At 40.9% G+C, this 27,903-nt stretch overlaps 5 protein-coding genes across 6 annotated transcripts; 4 read left to right on the top strand and 1 right to left on the bottom strand.

The window, feature by feature from the left end:
- Window positions 1-49: 49 nt before the first annotated feature.
- Window positions 50-3,690, top strand: LOC108008106 (uncharacterized). Its single transcript, XM_065863846.2, has 4 exons — window positions 50-757; window positions 1,338-1,880; window positions 2,169-2,698; window positions 3,573-3,690. Exons 1-4 carry the CDS (start codon window positions 50-52, stop codon window positions 3,688-3,690), a joined length of 1,899 nt encoding a protein of 632 aa, XP_065719918.2.
- Window positions 3,691-8,899: 5,209 nt separating this feature from the next.
- LOC108008105 (uncharacterized) lies at window positions 8,900-11,706 on the top strand. Of its 2 annotated transcripts, none has more exons than XM_017071895.4 (4): window positions 8,900-9,034; window positions 9,898-10,058; window positions 10,946-11,118; window positions 11,221-11,706. In XM_017071895.4, exons 1-4 carry the CDS (start codon window positions 9,028-9,030, stop codon window positions 11,639-11,641), a joined length of 762 nt encoding a protein of 253 aa, XP_016927384.2. In that variant the 5' UTR covers window positions 8,900-9,027; the 3' UTR covers window positions 11,642-11,706. The 2 variants fall into 2 exon arrangements, with proteins under 2 accessions (XP_016927384.2, XP_036669280.2); XM_036813385.3 differs by lacking the exon at window positions 8,900-9,034 and adding an exon at window positions 9,725-9,842.
- A 3,718-nt stretch (window positions 11,707-15,424) lies between these two features.
- On the top strand, window positions 15,425-16,987 carry LOC108008745 (uncharacterized). The gene is made up of 2 exons (XM_017072642.4): window positions 15,425-15,613; window positions 15,679-16,987. Exons 1-2 carry the CDS (start codon window positions 15,554-15,556, stop codon window positions 16,582-16,584), a joined length of 966 nt encoding a protein of 321 aa, XP_016928131.3. The 5' UTR covers window positions 15,425-15,553; the 3' UTR covers window positions 16,585-16,987.
- A 1,633-nt stretch (window positions 16,988-18,620) lies between these two features.
- On the bottom strand, window positions 18,621-23,274 carry hrg (poly(A) polymerase hiiragi). The gene is given in 7 exon segments (XM_017074592.4): window positions 18,621-19,608; window positions 19,669-19,941; window positions 20,004-20,585; window positions 20,646-20,842; window positions 20,910-21,673; window positions 21,739-21,863; window positions 22,625-23,274. Coding segments are annotated over 5 exon segments (2,589 nt in total). The 5' UTR covers window positions 21,640-21,673; window positions 21,739-21,863; window positions 22,625-23,274; the 3' UTR covers window positions 18,621-18,801.
- A 1,352-nt stretch (window positions 23,275-24,626) lies between these two features.
- Kpc2 (Kip1 ubiquitination-promoting complex subunit 2) lies at window positions 24,627-27,441 on the top strand. Its single transcript, XM_017072162.4, has 6 exons — window positions 24,627-25,173; window positions 25,309-25,320; window positions 25,375-25,864; window positions 25,920-26,255; window positions 26,314-26,617; window positions 26,683-27,441. The coding sequence occupies exons 1-6, from the start codon at window positions 24,770-24,772 to the stop codon at window positions 26,829-26,831; spliced, it is 1,695 nt and encodes a 564-aa protein (XP_016927651.3). The 5' UTR covers window positions 24,627-24,769; the 3' UTR covers window positions 26,832-27,441.
- The last annotated feature ends 462 nt before the right edge of the window (window positions 27,442-27,903 follow it).

Raw genomic sequence — 27,903 nt, 5'->3', positions numbered from 1 at the left:
TATACATTTGTTGAAGACTTAATGTTTCATTCCATTTCAGTCTTTAAGAATGCTTCGTGGATTGCATTTCGTCTGCGGTATTTATTTCTTTCTCGGGGTCTTGGCTCTGCCGCCGATTCCCTTTGAGGGAAAGACCTATGAATCGGCTTTTCTACATAACTTGACCAGTCAAATGGTAGCCGAAAACCGGATCGAAACTCTGGCCTCATACGGAGTAAATTGGGAACGGTACCGATTGGGACCGATTGTGGCCAAATCCATTGAGCAATCGTTGATGGAGGAATTCCAAGTACCAATCGTCGTTTGGGGACTGAGACGTAATATCAGTATTCGCCATTTACTGGGCTACAAAACCTTGATATGTGTTAGCATATCCAGTGTGGTGCCCGACGTGGATCCCATTTTTGATGTCCTAAACGATGGATTGGTGGGCTTGCACTATGTTCCAATGCTCTTTATCTACAAACCTTTGCGAATGATGGCGCCAACGAGGGATATGTTAGAAGTATTTTTTGCCTGGTGCTGGCAGCACAGGTTCACCAATGTGTTTCTAACATTTTATCTACGTTCGCTTGATAATAGTTCTTGGAAATTCAGTAAAGGTGGGCGCAATGAAATCTATAGCTACACACCATTTCCCAATCTCACTATTCGGAATATAACTGAGACGGGATATCAGCCAGTGGATATAATGATGAATCTAACGGGCTATGAGTTTAGAGTGCCTGTATTTCAGGATCCCCCCACGGTCTTTCAGGTATTATAATTGTCATAACTGTAATTTTGATTAAAGAAATTATTAATAATCAAAAGAAGTAGTAATAAGATGTTTAATACATAATTGTTTATTATTCTAAACATGACAGCTATTGTTAATTACATCAGTTTGGTCATAATGATATTATAATGATAATGATTATTAATGATAATGATTATTTTACAATATCATTTATAAAATTATCTTTGGCATGTTGTTTAGAAAAGTTGTATATGAATTTTAAAATTTTATTTGCCTATTTCTTCTAAAAGAATTTTATCAGTTAAATAATTATGTTAAATGATAATTCTATTCAACCATATCAGGTTCACGGATTACTAACTACTTGAAAGCCTATTAAAGCATTTCAAGAAAAGTAAAACAAATTATATAATTTAAATGTTTCTTTAAATGATCAATCCTAAAAATTTATATGCGTTTTCTGGGTTCAAAACAGACCCACAAACAGTATTATCCCATACATTATGAATCCAATTATTCTCTTTAATATAATTCTTAGTTATTTGATTTTAAGTTAACATAGACTTATTTTTGCATCTTTTATATATTTTTGTAACAGCTCCCAAACGGTGATCTATCCGGTTCCCTGGGCCTCATGTTTTCCGCTTACGTGCACCACAGAATGGGGGTTCTCCGCCCGGAGCCCAACGCCCATGTAAATAGGTACAGCTACCAGGAGCACCTGATGCTGGCCGCTGCCCGCGGCGAAATCGAGATGGGCGTGCATCCGTACTCCTCGATGCAGCTCAACTCCTCACTGACGGCCGGTAGTTTCCCTCTGGGTATGACCAACACCTGTGTTTTAGTGCCCTGGCAGCGGGAATCGCCTCAGGTGCGGTTCATGCAGGTGGCCGCCCAAATAAATGGTCCCTTTTTCCTGATACTCCTTGTGGCGATGACCCTATCCTGGCAGCTGGTCCATGGACGATGGCGACGAGGCGTACATCTCACTTTGGTGACCTTCTTTCAGCAATCGGTGCCGAACAGAGAGTTTCATCAATTGGCCGAGCCATACAAGATCATCCATGTTGCCTTGCTCCTCGGCTCTTTAGTTCTATGGACAATGCGTGCGGGGTATTTGTCATCGGTTTTTACCTCACAGGTGGGTTGGTAAAAAAATATTTAAAAAAAGTTATTGGCGTTAGAACGTCGTATGTAACATAATAAAAAACATGAAAGAACGCATAGTCGGTGGCCTCAACTGAAGGTAGTGCGAGGAAGATGGAGATATGCATGCAGCATATGGGCTGTTTTTGAGATTGCACACTTTATTAGACCGATTTGAACCATTTTGGCCATGTAGGTTGGTATTGATAATTAGAACAAATTTCATTTACACTTTTACTAATTATAAAATGATGATGATATATACATTTTTTTTATAATCCAGGTTCCTGGGTGGCAGATTAATACCGCCAAGGACTTTCTGGCCACGCCATTACGGCTCATGTTGACGGAAACGGAAGTGGAAATGTATTTTACCGCAGGACTCCTGCCTTCGGCACTAATGCCCCGCCTCCTCGTGGTCAACAAGACGACGCTGATGGAGCACTTGGACAGCTTGAATAGCAGCTACGCCTACTGCACCACCGCGGAGCACTGGAGTGTGGTTATGTTGCAGCAACGCCGCATGTACCGCCCACCATTTCGACTGGCCTCGAACCTCTGCACCACCCCTCGATTTCTGCGATTTCCCGTTCAGCGGAATTCGCCCTTCCAGCAGAACTTCAACCGCTTTGGCATCCATTCGCTGCAATTTGGCTTCTGGGCTCACTGGACGAGGAAAAGTCTGCTGGAGGCGATCCAACTGCGTCTCGTCGTCGAACTCACTGATGACTATGTGCCCTTCCAGAGCTTGACACTCGCGGATTTCCAAGTTCTGATCAAAATATACCTGCTTTGTTTGCTGGGCAGTAGTTTGTGCCTTTTTGGTGAATTTATTTGTAATTTTTGTAATAATTACAGGAATGCAAGATAAAGTTAAGGTTCTAATCACACATTGCATTCGTTGCATTTTTTTTGAAGAATTTAATGGTTAAAGAACCCGTTATCTATAAGTTTAAGTTAAGTTTGTTCATCAAATAAAATAATAAAAAAAAAAAATTAAATAAATAAAAAAAAAGTTTTCTGTTGTAGACTAACAAGAACCTTAAACTAACTTCAAAATGGATATTACAATCCCTTTACAATATGGAACCAGGCGCTAGTCTTGAGACCGTTTATCATTTCCCTCAGGGGTGGCACATTCATATTTGAGCGCAACTCATTTGGCTTAACTTTTGTCTGCAGAACTTCGCAAAGCAAATCGAAAGATGGAACGGAGAGTCGTTGGGCAATTGGAAACATATCGACGACTGGGTAAATAGAAAATTCAATTTGAAGCGATTGCTTACTGGATAACGAAAGCCTTCCTACCTGCCAGTCTGTCTGTTGTGCACTTTTGGGCCAGCCTTCAGCAGAACTTTCCACAGGCAATCCGAATGGCATACGCTTCTGGCCCTCATTCCCATCATGTCAGCTCACCCACTTCCCCTCCCCCCCAAAAAACCTTGCCCAATCCCCGCCCATGGCTTCTGCCCACTCAGCAAGTTGGCCACAAACAAACTTCCTGTATCGATGGTAACACTCACGTACCGTTATCGCCCAGCCCCCGGGCCAATATCTAAGTGAAAACACAGATCAACAGTACGACAATCAGCAGAGAAACAGGCCCAGACCCCACAGACACACATCCGCAGTCAGGAACATATTCCCATTCCCACTTCCACTTCCACTGCCACATCCACATCCACAGCCACTCCGTTTCCAATCCCAGAACTCTCACCTGCAACGTAGGCAACATCAGACAAGGCAAAGGTAAAGGCAAAGACAAGGCCGGAGGCCCCAAGACATCTGCACCGGAGAAAAACTAGATCTATGTAACTTAGATCTAGAATCAATACTGTTTTTGGTCTTGATAATACCATAAATTCTGGATATGGATATCACGACTATGTGAGTGAAATAATGAAGAATTTAAAGCATGTACCTTAACCTATTAACATACCGAACCTATCCCCATTATTATATCATATTGTTAGATCGTTATAAAAAAGTGGATAGGTTTTTAATTTTTTCATACAGGATTATGAAAATTTCTATATATAGATCGAAATAATGAGTATAAGCTAAAGCTTTAACAAATTAGCTTTGGTTTTTTGGATTGATTTAGATTGCCATAAGTACGACATTTTACCCATTCCTGCCTATTGGTACAGTTATTTCTCCAATATGCAAGTCTACAAGTCTACAAAGGTTTTTGAATGCGTGTTTTTCCAAGTGTGTTTACGATTTCCCCCACAAAATGGCAGGCAGGTTACAAATTGTATGCTCTAGCTCCTCGCTACATGTTCCCCTTCCAAACTCAACCTTTCCGGATCCTTGAAGCACTTTGATTGGTTGAAGGCCCCCTGCCCCATTCCCTTATTTTTGCACGTATTACGGCAAGTTGCATTTCTTGGATTGCATTTAAGCAACATTTATGCATTTTTAATGTGACAGCTGAAATGATGAGATGGCAGCCTAGGATTCCTGTTCCTATTCCACCCCCTGCTTCTTTGTGCTGACAGCGTGTGTGTAGACCTGTTCACCTGCCACCCTGCATCTACCACCCTTTGACCCCATGGCTTATGCATTTTGCAGTGTCAAGAAAGTTTCACTCTCGTTTCACTGAGGCCAAGTCCGACAATTCCAGTAAATCATTAGATAATGTGCCAGGGATTTGCGTGGGCTCAGCACGTCATGAATGATATATTGTATGGATCATACATATTTTGGAATAGAAAAAAGGTTATTGAGATATAATAGAAAATCATGAATATAAATAATTGCGTAAGACATATACAAAATACAATTAATTGAATAAAATAGTTTTTTTTAATCAGCTAGAGATATGTTTACACAATTTAAATGTTGGCCGGAGTTGCAATAACAACAGGTATTAAGGAAACATTTCATGTTCTTATGAACCTTATATATAGCATAAAATAACATTAAGATACATTGTAAGTAACTTAAACCATTTTAAATACATTGTAACTGATAAATTTATGTTTAATTCCACTTTAATTAAAGACCAATGCATTGAAAATTGAAAAAATAATTCTTTGGGCAGGCAGCAGCTGCTTTGGCATGTTCGGATTACCATAAACTGGCAGCCATTGCCCACCATCTAGCACCAATAATGGGCCACTTTGGGCCACATCCAAATGAGGACCTGACCGCAATTGACTGCCAACTAGGCGCGTGCATAATCATTGCAATTTTGTATGATTTCCAGCCGTGCCCCCTTTTGACCCCGCCCCCGCAACACAATCGCCCCACTTGAATGGCAAATGCCACGCAGCGACCGCAAAAAGCAACGGTCCTGTATCGACACTGGCTTTTGCCGGGACCAAAATCCTTACTCCGCCGCCTGTAAGTATGCAATGGTTTTTGTACCTGGTACTTGGATTATGATGGGGCGTATCATATGTATCAATGTAAATAGGGTTTCCAAAATAATTAATATTTTGAAATCATTTTAAGGGGGGTGAAACCCAGTAAAAATATAACCACACTTAAAAGCCACTTTAAATCATTTCTAAGGGTCTCTATGGTAGATTTTATCACCTGGTACTTGGAAGAGACTAAACCTCAGGAAATGTGGCAGTCAAAGTAAGCATCAAATGTAAGAGCTGTAAAGGTTTTAAAAATAATTAATATTTTAAAATCATTTATAAAGATCCCTAGAAGCTAAGTCTAAGACCCGGTAAAAATACCTACTCTTAAATGTGACTTAAATTCATTTCTGAGTCTGGGGACCCAAAGTAGATTTTTGTATCTGGTACTTGGAATATGCAGGGGTGTATTATATTTATAATTGTTAATGAAGAGGCTGAACCTCAAGAAATGTACTGGGCATCAGTAAGCATCAATATGAAGAGCTGTAAAGGCTTTTAAAACAACTAATATTTTAAAATCATTTATAAATTTCCCTAAAAGCCGACAACAAATTATTTTCTTTTCTAATACCTATTATTAGATAACTTAAAAAGGCGATTTAAAATATTAGTGATTTCTAAGACTCCTCATAGAAGCATAATAATAAACAATTTTTATCAATTTTTTAAAGATCATAAGAATTTAATTTCAATTAGATTCCAAATTAACTTAACCAGCTATGAGTGATCCGCCTAAAAGTATGCTAAGCGGATTGCTGGGTATTCCTTGATCAGGCATTCGACCATAACATCCTTAGTCGTTGTGAAATGGAAACAGGAGCAGCGACAACTGCAAGTGCAACGTTGGTGTTTATTAGCATGATTAACCCCGCCGCATTGCCGCACAAATTGCAAACGCATTGAATTTAGGTCAGCGGGCGGATAATGAGGGGGGCTGATGTCGGATTGGGGGCGTGTTGGCGGTGGTTTAGGGCAGTGGGTTGTGGGTGGTGCCATATAGCGGTTGGTGGAAAATGTCAGAGCATCTTGTAATTTGATTTCGCCGTCATCCTGGCAATCGGCGCCGCTGTTTGTTGGCTGTTTGTGAGCTGGCCGTTGGTTATTGGCCTGACATTTTCCTGATTGCCATGGCCAACAAAGGCTGGCTGCCTGAGCACCAATTTGAGTGGCTCAAAGAAATGTATACCTAGATTGTTAAAGGTTCGAGCCTAATTAGTTTTGGATGCACTTCACAGAGGTTGTATAGAGGGAGAGAGAAGGGGTCACGCATACGGGCCCTAAACAAAAAGCCGAAAGGCTTGTCGCACTTGGCTTGCTTCGTTTCATTTCCGGTTAACCACATCCTGCGTAATAAGCGGCACTTCCGCTCCGCAATGGGCTTAAACTGTTTTGTTTTCGGCGCTGTCATTGTTGGCTTTTGCCAGGTCCTGTTTTTATTGTGAGTCAAATTTTCGTTTCAGGCGGAAGACAGGAGCTGGAGCAGCACAAGGATGCTGTCACTTCAGGCCGCCTTTAAAAAGTACACAAAGGAAAATGAGATTTTCAATATTTGTATATCACTGCAAATGTGCCACACACTTATAAAGAAAGTTAAAAACAATTTAGAAGTGCCTAAAAGTATGCTTTAAAAAAGATTATTTTGTCTTTCAGCATTTGTCTGTGTAGTTTTCAAGCTTTTAAAGTAATGTAACATACTTTTAGGCTTTGTTAAAAATTTAGATAGGAGAACTGGTGACCAAATCCTATGATTTTTTCCCTCTGTCCTATAGTTTGTTCTCGAAAGTTTCTGAGCTTTGCTTGTGAATGGCACGTTTATGGGCCTTTCTTGTTAGCCTCCCTGCGTGCCATGCAAAATAGAGAAGCGATGCCGCAAACTTGAGCTGCATTTTTATTTGCAATTCACTCGATGGCTTGCCAGCAGCCATTGTTGCTGTAATTGCCTGTGTAGGACATGGCACTTGGCTAGCCAAAATGAAAGAGCCCCGCCTTCAGGAGCAATGGAATTGTTTGTTTGCCGAGTGCAACAACTGGCCCGGTATTGTGGGTTGGCTTACGCTAAATGAATTCAACTCCATTTGGCAGTTCCAAGCGTTCCCGGGTCCCCAACAGTCTAATTGTTGACATAATTAACCTCCCCATCGGAGCAGTCGATGCTGTGCCATGTGGCACCATTCATTAACATTTCGCACATCGCCTACGAAATTTTGGGAGCAGCCAAAACACTTAAATAATGCGCAATTTCTGTGTAATTGCGTTGCAAGTTTGCGGCAACAATGTGGCGTGCAGCAGGACTCCGGACGGAAGTGCAGGGGCACTTGAGATGCGCCCAGCACTACGTGCCACCTGCCAGCCCCGTCACGTTGTATTATAATAGACCCACTACCCAAACATATGTTGCACAATCATTTTATTTGCACGAATTAAGCGGCACTCGTCGTGAAATGTTTACAGTGGCGAAAGTAGAAAAAATAATGATTTTCCAATTACATTTATAATTTGCATTCCACATAAAAGATTAAGTCTTAGGATTACAATTAACAATAATTCCAAATTCTTTTAAATATATCGTCATATACAATGGCAAACTACATTTGTGTACCCAAAAGGTTTAATCAAATAGACTTTATATTTAATGTCAGAAAAATGCAATATATGGAAAGATATGTATTTAATTTTGTAGGAGTTTGTAATTAAATTGCTTTCAAAAGATTTTCTTTTGACATTTTTCTGTCAATTTTTCGCATAGCCACACTTCTAATCGTGCAAAGAAAATTCCGGTTCTCTCATTGACGAAAATGAAACCAAATGGAGCTAAGTTTTCTTATTTAAAGTACCAGTCAACCAAAATTTTTCTACTTAAATTATAGTAGCATGATGTTAGTTTCCCTGGTCTTATGAATGTACTATGGTATACAAAGCAGGGACTGTAAATAAGGGAATGTTGAGATTTTTATTGAAAAGGTCCACTTTGATATTGTATTTTAAACGTAAACAATAACGATCCTTTACTCTTATTCACAAAGTAAAAATCGAACAATAAATTGGGAAAGTAAATACAATATTTACTAAGTGTATATAAGTCTTATTTGGTTTAAAATTAAAACCACATAAAACCCTTATTGACAGTTCCTGGTAAAAATAATTGTAGTCCTTAGAGAAAATAAATTGACCCACTGTCCCCATCCGGTTGGATGTCTGGCTGGGATCCTCCTGTGGTTGCGATGCGGTTGTGCATTTGTGCGTGCTGCCGCTGCCTGCATTACCATTCATGTGCGTGTGTGCCATCCGGCAGGTGGAAAAGCGGGAAATTGGAAAAGTGGGAGAGGACCTAGAGGTCCTGGCCAAAAAACCCCAAGCCAAGTGGTGGCTGCAGCTGACGCCGATGACAACGTTGGGGTTAACTGGCATTAATGGCATGCAGTCATTCTGTCCCTTCAGCCAGCTCAGGAAGCCGCCGGCGAAACCGCTCGGAAAATTTTTGTAAGGCATTGTCTGACTTCCAAACCTTGAGTGTGCATATCCCAGGTATATGCGCCTTTAAAACATTTGCCATGCCATTTATCTCAATGTTTGGTGAGGTATTTCGAAAATATTTTGAAACTATGGGGGAGCACTGATACGCCTAAAAAGCTCTTGATTTTGTATTCCGATCAGTAGTCGACGACGTTTCAGTCTATCAAATTGAGTTTGCTGTAGAGCCGATTTGTGACCAAATTTTAATTGTTATCTATTGGCAGCTAATTCTGTTCTTTTAAGGGGTTTTCCTCGATGGAGGGTGAGTGGATACAATGCACTTTGGGACAATTAAATTACACATTTAAATATAATGTTGACGAGCTTGCTTGTTTATCCGTCTTCTCCTACAAATCTTAAACTGAAAGTATGTATGCTCAGAACTCCAAATATCCATATGTTATTTTCGTTTAAAACCTACTTTTATTTTAACCTTCGGTTTTCTTTTGGATTCGGGTTCTACATAGGTTACACTTCCTTGCATAACTCTGTGCACAGCATACAACTTGAAATAATTAGTTCATTACATTTTTTCCAAAACCCAGCACGCATCGTAAATCAATTTCCAACCGCCGTTGTTATCGACACCAATGACAAACCACTTTATGCCCTACTTCCTCTTCCCCTGGAAGCTATTAAAACCGAATAAAATTGGCACAACTGGGTCAAAGTTCGGGGAGTCAGCCCAAACAACAGCGAAACAGAATAGAAAAATAGAAACATTGAAAAAATATGAAGCGAGTAAAGTCGTCTAGACGTGTGCCAAATGAAATCAAACATCGTATACTGATTCCGCGGCGAACCGTCGACGGTTTAGACATATTGATTTTATATCATCATCGATGGGGCGGGCTATACGCGAATTCCATTAAATCACTCTGTGCGTGCTGCGATGCGTGTGCTGCGGTGGCTGTCACGGTTCGACGGTCCGCCAATTTCGGTAAAACTTCCAGTCTTACTTCGACTTTCATCCAAGATGCGTGCCCAGAGGCTAAATGCCCAGGAGCGCGAAAAACTGCGTCGCCAGCGCTCCGAAACGAGACTCGTTGTGGCCCGATGCAATGATCTAGGTGGACACATCCAGGTTTTAAGTGTCACTAATATGTCAGGACTTCCTTCTTGCAGGTTTCGAGTATGTGGTCAACCCGCCAGTTTGGCCGACGGTCGGTTTTCTCAGGAAAATCCGCAGGGACTCGAGTGGCACTTTTTGTCGGGATAGCTATACGAAAAAACTTCCGTCGGTCGCTCCAAATGCCTATGATGTAGACAGACCAATCGGATTTAAGGTAAGATCCCAAATTTATTTATTTTGTACACATATCCTGAGAATTTTTTTAAAAATGTTGATTATCTTTTTGATTGCATACGTTTTTTATTCAACTTTAATGTTTCTCAAAAAATAATTCATTTGAATGCATCGTTTCATTTTAGAAATAGCCTTTTATAAATGCTATACTACAATTATTTAATATTCTGCAAATGTCTTTAAGAATTGCTCATACTGTCTATCCTGAATTCTGTGAATAGATTGGTCATAAACAGGCAATTATATATTGAAGTCTTACCTATCTATAAGAAGCCTAAGGGTGGTGCGCTTAAGAATGAGCAGCACGATAATGGTAATACCAAAACCAGAATGGATGTACTCGATTACCGACAAGATAAAATTTGAATAATGGGGACACACCTATTATGGCAGAGAGCCGAAGATACACTAAGAAACTTTAATTGCGATTCTCATTAGGAATATCATTCTATTTTACCAAATTTTTAAATATATGGATCTTACGTGTGAATGTCCAATTGCAGACAAGTTGGAGCTCTCTCCTCTAAGTGTGTGAACTTCTTTAGTTCAATAATATTAAAGGCACTTAAGTTCAATTTTTAGTCGGTTAAGGGTGAAACTTGCTCCTTAGACAGTTAAAAGTTAGAAAAGCTTTACTAAGCCGATTTAGTTTTTTAGTAGATGTTCTACCCTTAAAAGGTTTATCGTAACGTTTCTTATCACTAACCTGCTAGAGAGAAAATGTTGTTTAATAAAACAAATATATTTAGTACCCGAATAAAGAAAAATATAAAATGGCTGAGTAGGCAGCATATAATTAACTTGTCCAGCTTATTTCGGAGCCTTTTCACGTATTTAATTTAGTAACACTTTCCACCCCTATTACAGTACCCGTCAAAAGCTGGCTTTTCAGCTTTGGCCAACAAGATGCCACGCCTACCGCCCTATCGAGAGCTCGGGTATCCACCTATTGGATCCTACGCCACCGACTTTCCAGGAACTCAGTACTATTTCACTTTTAACAAGCAGATTGTGCGCGAACAGAAATGGGTAACCCCTGGGTAAATATTTCAAAACCACTTTAATATTTCATTAATAAATAGGGTTCTTTAACTAGCCTTAGTTCTTAATTTAAAGTGATAATTTATAAAATGATTTTCCAGGCCCTCCACCTACACGCACCACCTGAAATACCCGGAATGGGATGTGGAGACAGCCTTCGGATGCAGGCGCATCATCTGGCCAGCGGTGGCGGTATTCTGCAGTCCCCAAAACAACGCCAAGTGTTCGGTGTGCGGCGAAAAGCCGGTGGGTGACTATTTCCACAACTTTAGCAGCGATGCGGACATGTGTCGAAATTGCATGCACGCCGAGGTGGCAGCGATCAAAAAGTGCAACCTGCAGGTGACCGAGAGGTACAGCCGGCAGCAGAAGATCAAGCAGTTCGTGCCCGCCCGCTACTGCGGATTTTTCCACAACCACGATGGCACCACGGCCACCATTGAGCGGGAATCGCGGAAGGTGTTGCGTCAAAAGATTCGCGTGGAAAATTACCTGTATCGTCTCAATGCGAAGAAAGAGTAGAATTTTCATTAAAATGTATTCTATCCTAAACTCTTCATAAAAGAAATAAATTAGTTTTCCTTTTAGTTGATATGATTTATTCTTCCACCTCTTGCTAGAAATCAAATAAACCTCTAAAGATTTATGAATTTAAATATGATCCAAGACAATTTTAATTTAAAAAAGAATATTTTTTTAATGTTTAAAAAACATTGGAGTATTGGATAATACGAAAAATTAAACCCTGCTAAAAAAGTTTTGTAAACTATGTATAATTAAACAAAACATTATGTTTTTAATATTAATTTTTAATGTAATTCCTGGATGTAAAGATATTTCAACTTAACTAAGTGTCTTATGGCTTTGAAATCAAGAGTTTATTATTTTTAACTTGGAGTTTCAATCGCAATCATTAAATTTCCAGCTAAATTAAGACAAAATAGATTTTAAAATCGTGTTGGAAACTAGGAACGTTTTATCTTCGTTTAGAGAATTAATTTCAAGAACATTATTCTTTGTTTTCCTCATAGCGGAAGCTTGCATTGACTGTATGGAACATTTTAATCGCATTTCCGCCACTCGGTTTCCTCTTCCTTTTGCGTTTCCCCACTTCCGGCCGAGAAGGAGGATTTAGCAGCCCACCTGGAGCCGGTGGCCAAAGTCAGAAACAGAAACAGTGGCATAGACAGCACCGTCCTTGGCCACAATGCAACAATGGCTACTGGCCATTGGCAGCCATTGCGAACATTATGGCATGGGGACGCCATGGACGCTGTCAATGCAAAATGGGATTTCACAGTTTGCTTGTTTTGCATTTGGCCAGCAGCAAACTGGCCACGCCTCGAGCAAAGAGTTGGTTTTGGCCAACTTTTGGTCATTCCGCACACGCGTGAAATTCCAAATGCGAGTCAGGTGCTCCTTCACCTGAAAAGGGTCGCATAGCAGGCAGATGCAGGAGAGAAAGTTTCAAAAGTTCCACATTACCATGGCACTTCCTGGCTCATGTTTTAAGCCACATATCACAATTAATTTAAAACGCACGAGGCGACAGTTACCGATTGTTTAAATTGAAATTGATATTGTCAAATGCTCAAGATAACTTTAAGTTGATTTAAGTAATAGAAATGGGCTAGAGAGACATTTTATTAAGTTGCAGTTACTTAAGTTTATGCTAAGTCGAAGAAAATATTTAATAAAGTTAATAAAAAAGAAACTACTTTCGTTTGTTCCTAACTAAACATTTTAAAAGACAATGTTTTATTTTATTGCTTAGCTTCTTCTATTTAATTCAAGGCATCTTGAATAAGTTATAAAATATTTTGTATGAATAGTTCCACCATCCCAAAAAAATGTTCAAGAAAAGCAATGAGTTCATTGTAAGGTGGGCATTATTTATTGACAAAAGTTCAGACAGATGACGAATTGTTTTACAAGCCAGGAAACCACCTTCTCATCTGTCTTTCTCCAAAGTTCGAAGCTCGAGGAATTGGCTGTAAGAGAATATTGTCTATTACACGTCCTGGAAAACCACTAAACGTAGATCGATTGGCAAACAAAAAAGAACAGCCACTGTGATATAAATTGTAAGAGTTTCGAACTACATCATCAGCAACCGTTCCCTTCTTTTTGAACAATTTTCAATTTTCGCATTGAGGTGACACAAATACATGCCGCAGATGACAAATCGTTGGAATTGGCCGTGCAACCAAAAAGAACAGCCACTGTGATATAGCAGCTTTAGATAATATATCAGCAGCAGAAGTTCCCTGGGGTTGAAAACGGAATGGTTATTTGTCAGGAAGAACAAAACCTCTGATGTTAGGCACTTTAGGTACAAAAAGAACAGCCACTGTGATATAGATATAGCTTGTTAACTTACAGCACAGCAACTATTCCCTCTACTTTAAAGGCTGTTTTTCAGGATTAGATTAGTAATTTGGGATAGTATTTCCCTTGAAGAGTTTTGGGCTTCAGACATGCGCTATAAAGGAAAATCACTGTGATATGTAACGGAACAACGCATATCACAACGATCGTTCCTTTTGGCGAATGGCCCGAGATATGTTGGGATCACTTAACTTTATTTATTGGCTTGTAGTGCTGCAAATGCCACAACGAACTTCAATGGTTGTCTAGCTTTATGATCAGAAGAGTCACCTAAGGCTGGACGACCAAAGAAACTAATTGCAACCCAGTTAGACTGCCTAATTGCACCTTTAACTTCACTTTGCATGTTGAATATTTTAAAATTATAGCACGAGTGTTCGGTCTAGTCACTTCGCTTGATCGTTACCGTTTGAAAAAGAGACCATACCGACATTCGCCATTCAATTTTAAAACTGGTGTGCGATTTTATCACTTACTTTTGTATGTCTTTTTCCGTTTAAGTTACGATGTTGTGGCCAGGATCTTGAGACACACTTTGCCCAGTGATGAGATATAGAACCATAACTGCACAAGATGCATCCCAAGATCGAGACCTTCGGGTGGTTCACACTTTGCTGGTCGTCTTTTCGAGATTATAGGACAAACTTTACCCAGTGCTGCTAGGAAATTGGCAAAACCGAACAAGGTTTGTCGTATAATTGCTGTCCCGAGCTGATTTACTTTATTTCACTGCTGGATCGTCACACTCTGAAGATGCTTTGGTAACTGATGATCTTTCTGCCGGAGGCTGGATCTTATATACCCATTTTCTTGGGCTGTAATCCCTTACCTGTGGGTGGCGGGTGAGTTTACCTGCAGGGGTCGAGGTGGTTCCGCGAATTCGCGTCCCGGATCGCGGCGACCTTCGTGAATATTTTGCAACTTAATCCATGGCCATAAACGGATTAATGCTACTCGGCTTCGGGGAAAAACGCGCAGCTGTGTCGCGCATAATTTTCGCAGAATTGCAATTAGTTTAGGCCCACGACCCACAAGGACTTGGGATCGAAAATCACCGTCGGGTTAGTTTGGGTAGTTAGCGCGAAGTATGTTCCCCGTGTCGTCCCACGAAATGTAGGTATCACGCAGGATCAGTCAAGAAGTTTTCACTACCTTAAGCTGTTCTTGTGGTGACTGTACTTACTATAGGATAGGATCATCCTTGATGTTGGTCGCTCTTGAGACAACCACCTGTGAAATTGTAGTTAACCAAATTATATTATACTCTTGTCGAGGACTTTGTCTATTTCTTCCCTGGTATTGAAATCACTTACATTTCTTGAATACATCATAAATTAACCATACATTTCAACTAATAACTTTTTGTTCTGAATTATATTAAAGTTTTTTAAATTTAAATTTAAATCCGTGTAGGTTTAAAGAGTGTTAATCACAAGAAACCTCCGACTACCTATTTTATTTATAAATAGGAATCGGATTTAATGTATACTTTACAGTCTTATAAATTCGTAACGTGAATTCCTTTGGTTATGACTATATTTTATTTTAATACCCACCGTACAACCGATCACCAGCGGAAAAACTTGTTTAATAATATTAGAATTCGGAACTAATGGGGATAACATTTTATCAGTTCATTACAATTCTCTATCTACCCTTTGCTTTATTTTTCTGTTCCATTTTACTGTATATAAACAATTTTAAATTCATTTCAAGAGATAAGGCTAGGACATTTTATGAGGTTTTCTGGTGCTGGATATTATAACCACTATTTACTTGTACCTTTAAGTACTACATTACACGTAAGGTATTTGTTAAATTTTTACAATAACAAAATTATTTTAAATAAAATTAGTTTTGGTTTGTCAGGAGGCCTTGATTTCTGGTTAGTTTTTGGGAATCTAAGTTCCTGTGTTATTGAAGTCAATGTACACTCTTTATTGGAAACACTTATTTTCTACATTCGTAAGGTACAATCACACTATATAAATAAGGGAAGTAACACAAAAGTAATAATACTGAGCAAAGGAAAGAGCGCGGAACACAATGCATAGCCATAGCTATGGAGTACTCCAAGGGGTCCTCCTAGCGATAACATCTATAATCGTGAGTGTTTAACGCAACTTTATTCTTCAAAATTGTCCTTATGTGTGTGTATTATGTTCATATAGATTTTATGGGTGCAAGGACTCGTTGGCTTGCCACTGGCTCTACCCGATCCGGAGTCACTTCCGATCACCATGGCGGAGGATCTTCCGGCGGAGAGAGCTCCGAGGCAGATCAATCAAAATCAGTCCGATGTTGATGTTTTCAATACCCAAATGCAGCATAAATCCGATGGCTTTAGAGTTTTCGGAAAGAAACTACAAGACGACTATGACCGAAGAAATGGCTACGATGTAACTCATGCCCCACTGCCCATTGCTGTGACTAAACGAACCACTATTGTCCCCAAGAAATCACCCAAAAGTGGCATACGACTCTATGCTGATCCACAAGATGAAGAAGCCGGAGGTGAGGATGGGGAAGGAGTGACTAAGGCAGGGGCGGAAGGGGAAGGTTCAGGAGGAGGAGGAGAAGCTGAAGAAGCCGGTGGTGGAGGAGCAGGAAATGAAACAGGCAAGGAGCTCACTGTTAGCATCCAAAAGTTCTATACCAATCAATATGGGGACAAGGTATACAATCCTTGGGGAATCACCTTTGGACATCAATTCTTGGACACCCGCTTCGGTCCGGGAAGTGGTCAGAGGGCACGTTTGTCGGTTAAACCGAATCCGATTCAGAACTACTATCCCAGTGTTGAGAACCTGACGACCGTCTGCTTGAACAGATCGACCATCTACAACGATATTAAGATCGAGAAATGGCTGATGCGCTATGTCTACAGCAGGAAGAAGAAAGTCCGCCCATTCTTTTTCGCTCTGCGTCAGCAGCTATACGAAAAGGGCGATTCGGAGCAGTGTCACAAGACGTCTTTTAGTGACTGGTTGCAGTACCAGGAGTGCGCTATACGGCGAAACCAGCGCATGGAGTACTTCATCCCCAAGTATCCACGACACCAACTTGCAACAAACTAATCTCCCAATACTGTACCTCTTGGACGCAACAATTCTGTTCAAATTTCAGTTAGACATTGATCATGATATATCCTTCATGTGAAATCCAGGAAATTATTGGGACAACACAAGGAATGATTATTATATCTACGATCTTTCCCTTCATTAAAATGTAAATTCAAATTATTTAATACTTTTTTAAGGCGCATACTGTAAAAATTCGAGTTTAACTAGAAGTGTTGCAAATATAAATGTATCTTGGATTCCTGGTTCCTGAGATAAAATGTTATTACTTTTTAACTACAATATAATCAAACTTCACAAGACTGACTCTGCTAACTCTAAATCTTTTACCTTTTTAAAAGAGATTTTATATAGGTCTAGTATACTTTTTCATTGATACAATAAAATACGTTAAACTCAAGTCGATTTAACAGTTCTGTTTTCTATTATGCAATTTATAACTACATCTATTGATTTCCTGGAGCATTTGTTTTCAATCCCATTCCCGGTTCCCAGTACATTGAAATAAAACACAAATACTTTGTTGTTTTTAGCTTTCGCTTTGTTTTTTCTGGTTTATTTGGTAAAATTAAATCAATATCTTCATTTCATTTATATGTTTTTGTTATTACCTTTTTTCAGATATCATTTCTTAGAAAAACGAACATAATTGTTTCAAATTTTCAGCGTTGTACAACTAGAAGAAGAAGAAAACAAATATTGAAAACAAGAAGATGAAAAATTATAAAGAAATCTTCTTAATTTGTAAGTAGTTTTCGCAGCAGATTTCTCCAGGATCTTGTCTGTCCGCTGCTTTCACCCATCCATCTTCCTCCTCATCCTCTCCACACATCTCTCTTCTACGCACTCCTCAAACCAGCTGTGGGGAAGTAAAAAAGATGTACAACAATATTATTAAGACATATGTTAGAGAAATGCTTTCTCTGCCGCTATTAGGTCGAGCAAGTCTTTGATGTTTTCTTGTCTTAGCGGCGATTGTTGATCTCCTAATGCCAATTTTAACTTGACGATTGGTCAATGTTAGTATGTTGAAAGAATAATGTTTAACATAACTTTGTAGAAGGTGTATGATAGAAACCTGCAATGGATACACAGCAAAATTAGATACGACAGTGGTCAAAAGTTAGGCGTCCCACTCACCGTTTTGTATAAAATATTGTGGGCTTCATTTTTGTTTGGGCATCAATGCCGAGAAAATCATTGGGGAGAAAATAACTATGATAACTAATCCTTAAATGGTATGTTTAATAGCTTTTTACACTGCAAAGATATTACAAAATGGTTTAAAATGGTTAGTTTACATGTATATTTATCGTTGAAAATATTTGTAATAGACTACAACAAAATAATAAATTATCAGTTTAAATAAAAATAGGACTATAAGGTTTTTGGATAGGTGATACGTTATGGGGCAAACAAATTTCAACCCGAATTTCATTTCGAATTTGTCGATCAGTATTTCTCAGAAATGATTTGATTAGTTAGTTTACGGATCAATCCGTGCTTTCCATATATTAACGAAGAAGAAATAAGAAGTCAACATAATAGAAGCACAGAAATGGCTTAGAAAAATTGCAGAATCTTGAATATTAATTTTGATCTATAATTTTAAAAATAAGACGGATGTTAACTATAACTCCACATTCGAGGAGAAAGTGTTCCATTAATTAACTAATATCCCCAAAAAATTATAATATCGAAACGTTAAAAACATGATTTTAACTTCCTAACTGATCCTTATACTTTATCTAGCATCTAGATAAGTAATAACTTAAAGCCATTTAAAGAAAGAGAAAAAGGCCATAAATAATAGATGGAACCAAGCAATGTTAAAATTTCTCAATTCCTTGAACCAAAAGAAAAATATCATGTTTAAAGATTTTTATTTTTATTTATTTATGAAATTGCTTCTTGGACTCGAACCAAACAAGGCTTAATCAAAGATTCCTTGCAGATTCATAAACCTGTAATCATTTGCCCAAAACAAATTTCACTGTAAATAATTTGGAAAATAAAAATACCAAAAATGTTCAGTTTTTTTTTGTTTTTTCTTTTTTTAAAAGTTTATTTTCATCATCATTTATTGAGCTTAGTCTCCGGCTTTGTAAATTGGATTTTAAAAATGTTTAAATTAAAAGTAATTTTTTGTTAGATTGTTTCCACGTTGGCGGAAATACTGGTTATAGAATACGTAATAGTAAGTAGATAGGCAACTTAAGAATAGAGAAACAGTCTCGTGTCAAAGGAAGTTGGAGAAAATGGATGAGAGTACGAGAACAAGGAAAAACATTTAGGCAACTTACAAGAAATTGTCGGTGCCGGTGGTGCGACACTTGCAGCTACAGGGACTGATGTTGCTGGTGTCGTCGATGTTGCTGCTACTCTGACCGCTTTTTGTTGCTGTTGTGGTTGGTTGCTAGGTGTCAAATGTTGTTGGTTGTTGTCCTCATCATCATCATCAATGTAGTACGTTTTGTTGTAGTGACCGCTGCCGCCTCCGCCGCCGTTGTTGTTATTATTGTTGCTGTGGTGGTTGTAGTTGCTATGAGCAATGCTACTGATCGTGGTTGTTGATGTTGCCGTCTGCTGCTTGCGCTTGTGTCCGGTTATGCTTAGAGCAGCCGATAGACTGGAAGCGGCATGCAGAATCGAGCGCTGGTTGAAAATGCTGTTGGAGGCAGCCGCCGCAGCCGCATTGTTGTTCTTCCGGAACTTCTGATGATGATGATGATGGGCAGGGGGCTGTGGCGGCGGGGGCGGTGGCTGCTGATGCGGCGGATGTGGATGTAGCGTTGGCGGTTGTCACGAACATGCCACCTCCGTTGTGGTTGTGTTGCTGTTGGCGCTGCCATTGTTGCTGCCGTTGTTGTGCGGCTGCGACGGCTCCTGCTCCACTACGTCCATTTCGGAACCGTTTTTGCCCGAGCTCTTGAAGCTCGGCGCACTCATTTGCGCGGCTGTGGGCGTAGTAGGCGTTCCTGCCCCCATATCGCTAGAGGCATTCGAGTTATCCTCTGTCAGCTAAATAGGAAGTGGTTCATATTATTGGACATTCGAAATTAAATAGCTATAATCACTTACCGATTCGCTGAGCCTATGTATCTTGGCCCCGCTATCCCGTCCGCGATTTCCACTCGATTGCTGTTGACCTGGCGGCAGTGGGTCTTGCGATTGTGCCAGTTCCGTGGACAATCGCTTGCGGTTGGCCAGTAGCGCATTATTAAAATTATTGTGACTCTCCATGGACTTGCGCTCGCGCTTGAGGAAGTCCGAGTCTAAATAGAGCGACAATTGCTTGCGCTTCACATGGCGAGCATCAATGGTCATGCCCTCTTTGAGCATTTTGATGTTCACCTGCAAATGTAATAAATTAATAACATACTTTGTAAAATTTCGGTTTTTGTTTATCTACTTACGCCATGCATCATAACGTGCTCCGTAAAGTTCTGTATACTCTCGGTGAGGTCTACGTTGAGGTTCTCCGAACGTTCAAACTCCAAACCGATAAACCACATAGAGCAGAAGGGTGCCGATGTCACCGCAGATTGGCTGCCCTGCGACTGCTTCAGGTCGTCTTCGTTTCCACTGTTGTTCTGCGAGTTGTTGGCACTTTGGCCCTTCTTAAACTCAAAACACTTGGGATTGACGTGGGCCAGAGCAATGTGGGGATTCCGCTCCAGGTTGCCTATCAGCAGACGCACCTTTGACTCCACCAGACCACACCACTCCAGATGATCGTCGGCCGTCTGCGAGTTGACCAACAGGACTATAAAGTGGCGATATCTATAGAAGAAGCTGGGCGCCTCAAACAAACGTTCCCACGGAATGCGGCCGAGCATGATCTCATCCGTGATATTCATGCCGCGGTTGAACTCGGTCAATATGACCTTCTTGGTGGATTCGGACACATTGAATGTGGAATTCTGTTGTGGGTACGCGGGCGTAATAATGGGCATCAGGTGATAGCGATCAGAGGCATTGACACGCGGATCCCAGACCTAGAAAAGGGAAATAAGATTAGTTAATCTGGAAAGCTTGTACAATTGTATCTGACTCACTTGAAATCTCAGATTAACGTTGTCGGGGTGCTTAAGTAGCACTGGGTTAGGCCACTTCCAGCGCGAAAAGACCAAGAAAAACTTGTGCACCAGCGTGGCAGCTGCGGCATTCGGATACAGTTGGCAAGTCCTGGCCACCAGCATGGCCCAAGTCACACCGCCGAAATAACCCAAAGAATTTGAGTAGATGCCGTGCTCTAGATGGGGGAAAACAGGAGAATTAGTCATAATCCCATACAGAAAACTTAATTCTTTAACACTTACTCTTTGCCCACAATTTGATGGTGCGCAGGGCCAGGCGGAAATTTTCAATGTTGGGCACCAGAGCTAGAATCTCGTCCGTAACTCGGCAGCCGTTCAGACTGCGCACCGAGCGGTGGTCCAGATTCCGCAACAAGTTATCATCCCGCAGATCAAAGTCATCGGGTATTTCTTTTAGGGACAGACGTGCGAACAGCAAATCGATCTCGATGCCGTCGAAGTTCATTTTTATGACCGGCACAAAGGCCTCCTCCACAGAGCGGCACTCGGTGACCTCCGGCTGCTTCTTGAGCACCTCGAAGAAGCTCTGAAAGTAGTCGGTGCGCTCGATGTTGCGCGGAGCCACACAGAGGGCGTCAATATCGGCGCCCTTGTGATGGACACCCAGTCGGTACGAGCCGAATGTGTAGATCTTGCCGCCCAGCTTCTCGGCGGCTGACTCTGGCATGTTCTTGCTGACGGAGATCTCCTTGACCCACTGCTTGACCAGTGTGTTGAGCTTGGCCAGGATCTCCATGCGGTGGTTCAGCTCGTCCTGGCTCTCGAAGACGTTGTACGGCTCCAGGGAGCCGCGTAGCTCATCGGTCCGCTGCAGATCCTCTGGCCGTGGTTCGGCCAGGCTGATGGCCGAGGTCATGCCCAGCTGCTTGGCGGGCGGTCCGCCCGAGGTAGAGTTGCCATTATGCTGGTGCTGATGGTGGTGCTGGCGATGTGTTGGTTCGGAATTCCACATGCTGTCTGCCTTTGTTTGAGCTTAAAGTTAGGTCCTGGGAAGGGATTTTAAAGGAATGTTAGTTGATCTTTTGGTGTATGTTTCTAGTTGCTTACTCACCTATCTAGGCTTAAAACGTATGGGGTTTTATACTTAAGTTTGCTCTCCAAGAAGACAAAATGGAATCATATATATGCGACACTTCCTCTTGAGGCTCTGTTTACGATGCTGCGGTTAATAAAATGCTGGAAAACAATAAGTATATCATGAGTTTCAATAATTAGCAGATAATAAAGCCAAATTGGAATGGCTTGGGGGTATGTGGCCAATATGATCACTATATAATGTAGATTGTGAAATATTTAGATCTTATAAAGTGAACGAGATTTGCACACACAGATGACGAAGCGGATTTCAAAAAGTGAATCACTTATACTTAAACTAGAGAATTTTGATATGTCATTATAAATGTGGGATACACATTTATTACTTGATAAGGGCTAACGGAATGTTTACTATATATAACACCGATTGGTTACAATCAAAATTACCTTATTTTCTTACTGTGTAGCTAGACAGTTGTTGATGGACAGTTACAATTTACTTTCGCGCTGACTAAATGCAATTTGTTATGTGCGATAAGATATTTCAGATACTGCCGTTATATACGAAAAACATAACAATGAGTTTTGCACATCAGCTGGTCACACTGGTTCCGCTTTGCCTTTGGGCATATAAACAAATGCGTAAAACAATTAGCAAAAAATTCACGGGGAGGAGTGGGAGGATGAGGTTGTTGCTCGGCGTGTGCACAAAAGCAGAATAATTGTGACAATGACAAACATAAACAAAGAAAGCGAATTCAAACCGAATATTTGCCTGCACCCACCCACTCTCCCCCTCCCGCGCAGGTAAACGGTACTCTCGCACACGCACTCACGGACACCCACACGCACCGCATACATACACACATGAGGGAAAAGTTTTATCGCTTGTTTTTGCTTACCTGCGCTGCGTCTTCAGATTCTTGGCCTGTTTTTGTTGTTTCTTTTTCTGTTTCTCGGTCTCTCTTGCTGTTCCGTTCTGCCGCTTCAAACAATATTTGAGGGTGTGTGGATGTGTGTCGTGTTGTATGTCCGCTGCATTCGTGAGTGGTGCATATGTATGTATGAATGTTTGTTAGAATTTTTGGCAGGAGAGTGTATCCCATTCATGTGTTGTTGCTCCGGCTTCTACTTCCAATTCGTGTCGATCTGTTTTGCGGCACTCTTCACATTTCCTCTTCGCCTCGCTTTTCTTTTCTTTTCCTTTCCCGCTTCCCGTCTCACCCCCTCCCTCGACCAAAGAACAGAAACTCTCGCGTTTTATGCTACGTGAGCTCTGCTGAAACGAAACTGACGCACACGCACACACCGATATGCATATGCCAGTAGTTGGGTTGCCAAAACGCAAACACAAACACTTTTCGCCCACTTGTGGGGCGCTGGAGGCGACGGGGGGCACTTTGATAACGCTGCGGTATCGACGCGGTGGCTTTTAGCGGGCGGCAAACATATTTCGCTGACTTTTTAGCCACTGATTTGCGCGTTCTAGCAATAATTAAAATGTGTAGCAATCGATTGAATGCTTTTGGTATCGGTATCGTTGCTCTTGGCGCATAGAGATGAACCCGTGATGGCAGCTAGGGATGGCAGCGTGTCGCGATGTTTGGAGCACGCGCATCTATTGTGAATGGTCGACCATCTCAATAATTATAACGTGGGAGGTTAAAAAAGATATACATACATATTTTTTAAATTATTATGCTTAAGCAATATCAACTTATTATAAATTGGCTTCTTGCTACCATAATTCTTCTTTTATATTAAATTTAAATAATTTTGGTGAAACACCGCCAAATACCGTTGGGTATGCAACACACAGTTGCGGTCAAAGTAATAGCATTGAAAATGATTGTTCCTGAATTAAGGTTCTATTGAAAACTCTAAGCAACCTTAAATCTAATATAGGCTCAAATATTAATAATTTGCCAAAAATAAGAAACAAGTAATCGTAAATAATTTTATTCAGAATTTAATAACACGTTTACTGTTCTTTTGAGAGTAATTTTAGTTGGCGGTATCAAATAGTGGAGCACCTGGCTGTTTTTGCTTTTTTAGTTGAATTTTGACGATATAAGCAATACAAAATCATGTAATTATATTAGTTCCAAAAAACCAAAAAAAAACATTTTTCATATACTTAAAACAAATTTAATTTCAAATACATAAAGGCCTATTTCGGAATTATGGCTTTACTGATTGTAGGCTTTTTATACGTTTCTTAAATATAAAAACCAATTGTGTAAAACCCATAATTAATTAATTCACTTGGTAATATTCTCATGTTTTCATTTTTTGTACTTGTACCTAAATTAACTTAGTAGCTAATACTTGTAAGGCAATAGAATTTTCAACACAGACTTTTATGGCTACATTACATTTTCCTAAGGGATAGCTGTATTTTATAGTTCATACCTAATATGGCCATCTGCTTTTTGAGATCCTCGACAGATGGAAAAAAATTCACCTTTGGCTGCGGTAAATTCCTACCTAAAGTTTTATACCTGCACTTTGAAATCCCGGCTCAAACTGGTTTCAAGTAAGTATGTAGGTTGGGTTTTTGGTCAACATTTTATCAGGTAAATAGCACTTACTTGTTCAAAGTGTACGTATCTCTGAACTGGATTTGTCCCATCAACAAGAATTTACCACCCCTACAAAAATAAGAAATGTACGATTTTTAATTTCTGATTGGTCTTTTAGACTTCATTGGTTTCGTTCGACAAAATACGTTTCTTTTGGCACACAGAATTACAAAATTTATAAATTTATATCAATCGACTCAACATAAAAAGTACAGCTTTTACACTTTTAAAAGTAACCGTTATTCAACATAATTTTAAATACTAGAAATAGTATAAAATACCGATATATCGCGGCTTGGCCGTCGCTAGCAAACTCCTCCAATCAGCTGTTTGTTATCGACATTGCAAAAATAAAAATCGCTTTTTGGCATTGATTTTGTTTATTTGCGGGGAAAATGCAGATTAGCCATGGAAAAGCGCCGCAAAATGTAACGAAACAGGAGAGCACCTAGCTGCAGACCCAAGATGATACCCTGGATGCGCGAGAAGTTCAACGAGAAACGGGCCAAGTGGCTGGCGCGCAGCAAGAGGAGCGGTGGCTCCCCTGCGGACGAAAGTCCTCGGAGCAGTAGCCACAGTCACAGCCAGCGGACGGGGACAGATGCCAGCGATGCGGAGAGCCTCAGCCTCAGCGGGTCCTCGCTGAATGTCCACACGGCGGAGTCGGAGACGCAGACGGATGGCGGGATAGCCGGCTCCCAATCCCGGCCTCTCGTGGGCGGCGGCGGCTGCGTCCTGAGGACTCCATCGCCCGCCCGCCGTCGTCGCATGCACCTGGAACTGCAGCTGCAGCGCCGGGAGGAGCGGACAGGGCAGCAGGTGGCACCCCATGACTCGCCCACGCCCAGTCAACAGCAGCAGGCCCATGCGTAAGTTGACAGGCAAAACGAACATGCTCAAGTATTTCCAAGTGCTTACCCCAAATATATATTTATTTATTCCAAATTCTCTGTTGGATTCGCTTGCCCACTCGTCCCAAATCAAACTATGCAAAAACTGCGCAGTTTGTTCCTCAGGTTCGTAATGCTCTGAACTTAACGTATCATCTCTTTACTAATAGTTTTCTTTAGAAAATCATCTCACAATCGCCCCAATTCCTCCACTTCTGCTGGCGAGGCAGACGATGCCAACAAGCCGGGTGAGTCGATCATGGTGCGGGTAATCTGCCCCAGCTCGCGGGTTCTGGTCTTCAAGACGGACGTCAACAAGCGCCTTAATGAGCTGAAGAGCGAGGTGATCCTGGAACTCAGTGACGATCCCGAATCCATCCAACTGTTCGCCCCGGACGTGCGGCACCTAAACCCGCGATACCGTCTCTACCGGGCGGAATACTTTGGCGGCGAATTGAACGAGGGGGACACTCTGGCCCAGCTTAAAGTGCGCAACAATGAAACGTTTATCCTGTCTCCACGGCGCAACACTCTGCCACAAACTGTATCACGGATCCGCGAGGTACCCGGCCCCAATGAGCAGTTGGTGGAAAGCGCCACGCGATATGTGCCCGTCAACTGCAACCAGCTGCCCACCATCGACATCAATGAGATCTTTCAGCAGTCAAACGTGAGCGCCACCTTCTTCACTCCTTTTAATTTAGTTAACCGTACCTTGTTTTTAGATACAATACGATGTGCGGAAGGTGCTCATATCGCTAGCACAGGCCTCGGCGGCGGTTATAGGAGCGGGTCCCTATGCACCGCGACTGATAGCCATGCTGAAGCAACGTTTGATTAACCGGCGTAATCAGCAGGCCGATACGCTGCAGTGCCTGGTGGACATGGGCTTCAAACGGGAGCTTGCTGCATTTGCCTTGAAGGCCAACAATGGCATTTACTCGACCACGATGGAGTGGCTGATACAGAACCAAAACGAGGAAAACCCGCAGGAACCTCCGGCCATGAACATGCAGCACAGTCTATCTTCCATTTCGCCATCTACGATAGTCACCAATAATGTAAGTGGAATCCAATCAGCGCTTTTCATGTAACTTACAACCTTTTTTGATTTCGAAGGAAACCATTGAAAACACCGCCGCCTTGATCGAGATTGTGCGAATCTACAGCCATCGGGATTCACCGCCCAGTGATGAAATTGTGGAATCGCTTACTGAAATGGGATTCGAGGAGACGGCAGTGCTGGCGGCGCTGAAGAAGACTGGTAACAACAAGGCCTCTGCTTGCGAATGGTTGTGCGACAATCGCTCGGGCAGCGTTATTGAGTTGCGCGAGGGCTTGGCGCCCGATTCGCCCATCCTAAAGGTGATTCTGGAAATGCCACAGGTCCAGATGACCCTTAGCAATCCGAAGACTTTTCTGGGTAGGTCTACCTTTAGCAAAAACAAATCATTTAAAAAACAAAACTAAATATGTATATTCTTACAGCATTTCTGGGCATACTGGAGAACGAGCATGCGATACGCGTGTGGCGTGGCGACAACGACACAACCTCGGTCATCACACATATCCTGCAAAAGTACCATGAGGAGAAGCATGTGCTGGGCATCAACCAGTTCTACACGAACCGCTGGTGAACGGTGCCGCTAAGTGGCTTTATTATGAGATTAACCAAATTATATTTATACATATACCTACACAATCACACAACCGAAGTGCATGGCTGTAGCTTGGTCCATTTTGGGGCCCACATTATACATTGTGTATGTGCCCATATGTAAAGAGTATTTTTGTAGCCAAAAACCATAAGAGTAAAACTGCACAAAGCCAAAGTTGCAATCGCTTCGCCAAGAGCACGCGAAACTGCACTACAAACGCTTACCGATCAGTACGAAATGCATTATATATATACACATAAATATAAATAGGAACTAGTTCTAGTCAGGCCTTCATCCTACGATTCTATTAGGCTAAACACCTACTCTATTCATCTAGTTTGCTAGCTCATCTTCAGCCGAATCTCGCACTATACCTAGAAAATGTGTCATACTGCATCCCACAGATACATACCATCATCAGTTGTAAGCGCGTAAACTTGTGGTGATTTCAGTGCGTTGTAATGACAGGTTGTTGAAAATGCCGCCTGCGAAACCATCAACTCAAAGTATTATTTTGTAAACCAAATATTCGATTTGCATTGTTTTAACAAGACGCAAATAAATCAATTAGTTTTTGATACAAAACAAAGGAAGAGATGGCGTTTTTATTATGGTATGGTTATTACTTCGTAAAGAGCGTGGATCCGAATTGTAATTTATAAGTTTATTTTTTAATCATAGATTCAATTTGTAGTAATGATCTGGTTTTGGATTACATCAGAAACCCATTTTTGAATCGCGTGAGACTATTCATATTACAAATTGTAGAAAAGAAAGAGATATTTATGTTCATCTTCGGAATGGCCTTAAGTGAACTAAAAGTGTGTATATAATTTAAACATAATGCGATCTTTTACTTTTAAATTTTCTGTATAATTCGTTTATGTTCTTTAATGTTCTGTCGCTCCACTGCATTCAAACTAAGAGCGCTCAGTGTCTAACCCATAATATATGAAATACTAAATTTTATCTGTAAGCCCGTGGGTATTTCCCAAGTTGGGGTTTCATTACCTTTGGACAAAATAGATAAGTAAGTGACTAATGCTTCATT

This window comes from Drosophila suzukii, chromosome 2R (assembly GCF_043229965.1).
Source record: "Drosophila suzukii chromosome 2R, CBGP_Dsuzu_IsoJpt1.0, whole genome shotgun sequence".
Lineage (NCBI taxonomy): Eukaryota > Metazoa > Arthropoda > Insecta > Diptera > Drosophilidae > Drosophila > Drosophila suzukii.
This window is presented reverse-complemented; position numbering and strand designations above follow the sequence as displayed.

Bases quoted from the DNA above. Each gene is read 5' to 3' on its own strand.
- LOC108008106 (XM_065863846.2), top strand. From the start codon at position 50: ATGCTTCGTGGATTGCATTTCGTCTGCGGTATTTATTTCTTTCTCGGG. The intron at 1,881-2,168 runs GTGGGTTGGTAA...TTTATAATCCAG, and splicing joins CATCGGTTTTTACCTCACAG to GTTCCTGGGTGGCAGATTAA. The intron at 2,699-3,572 runs GTGCCTTTTTGG...CCACATCCACAG, and splicing joins TGTTTGCTGGGCAGTAGTTT to CCACTCCGTTTCCAATCCCA.
- LOC108008105 (XM_036813385.3), top strand. From the start codon at position 9,749: ATGCGTGCCCAGAGGCTAAATGCCCAGGAGCGCGAAAAACTGCGTCGC. The intron at 9,843-9,897 runs GTGGACACATCC...TCCTTCTTGCAG, and splicing joins GGCCCGATGCAATGATCTAG to GTTTCGAGTATGTGGTCAAC. The intron at 10,059-10,945 runs GTAAGATCCCAA...CCCCTATTACAG, and splicing joins ACAGACCAATCGGATTTAAG to TACCCGTCAAAAGCTGGCTT.
- LOC108008745 (XM_017072642.4), top strand. From the start codon at position 15,554: ATGCATAGCCATAGCTATGGAGTACTCCAAGGGGTCCTCCTAGCGATA. The intron at 15,614-15,678 runs GTGAGTGTTTAA...ATGTTCATATAG, and splicing joins TAGCGATAACATCTATAATC to ATTTTATGGGTGCAAGGACT.
- Kpc2 (XM_017072162.4), top strand. From the start codon at position 24,770: ATGATACCCTGGATGCGCGAGAAGTTCAACGAGAAACGGGCCAAGTGG. The intron at 25,865-25,919 runs GTGAGCGCCACC...CCTTGTTTTTAG, and splicing joins AGATCTTTCAGCAGTCAAAC to ATACAATACGATGTGCGGAA. The intron at 26,256-26,313 runs GTAAGTGGAATC...TTGATTTCGAAG, and splicing joins CTACGATAGTCACCAATAAT to GAAACCATTGAAAACACCGC.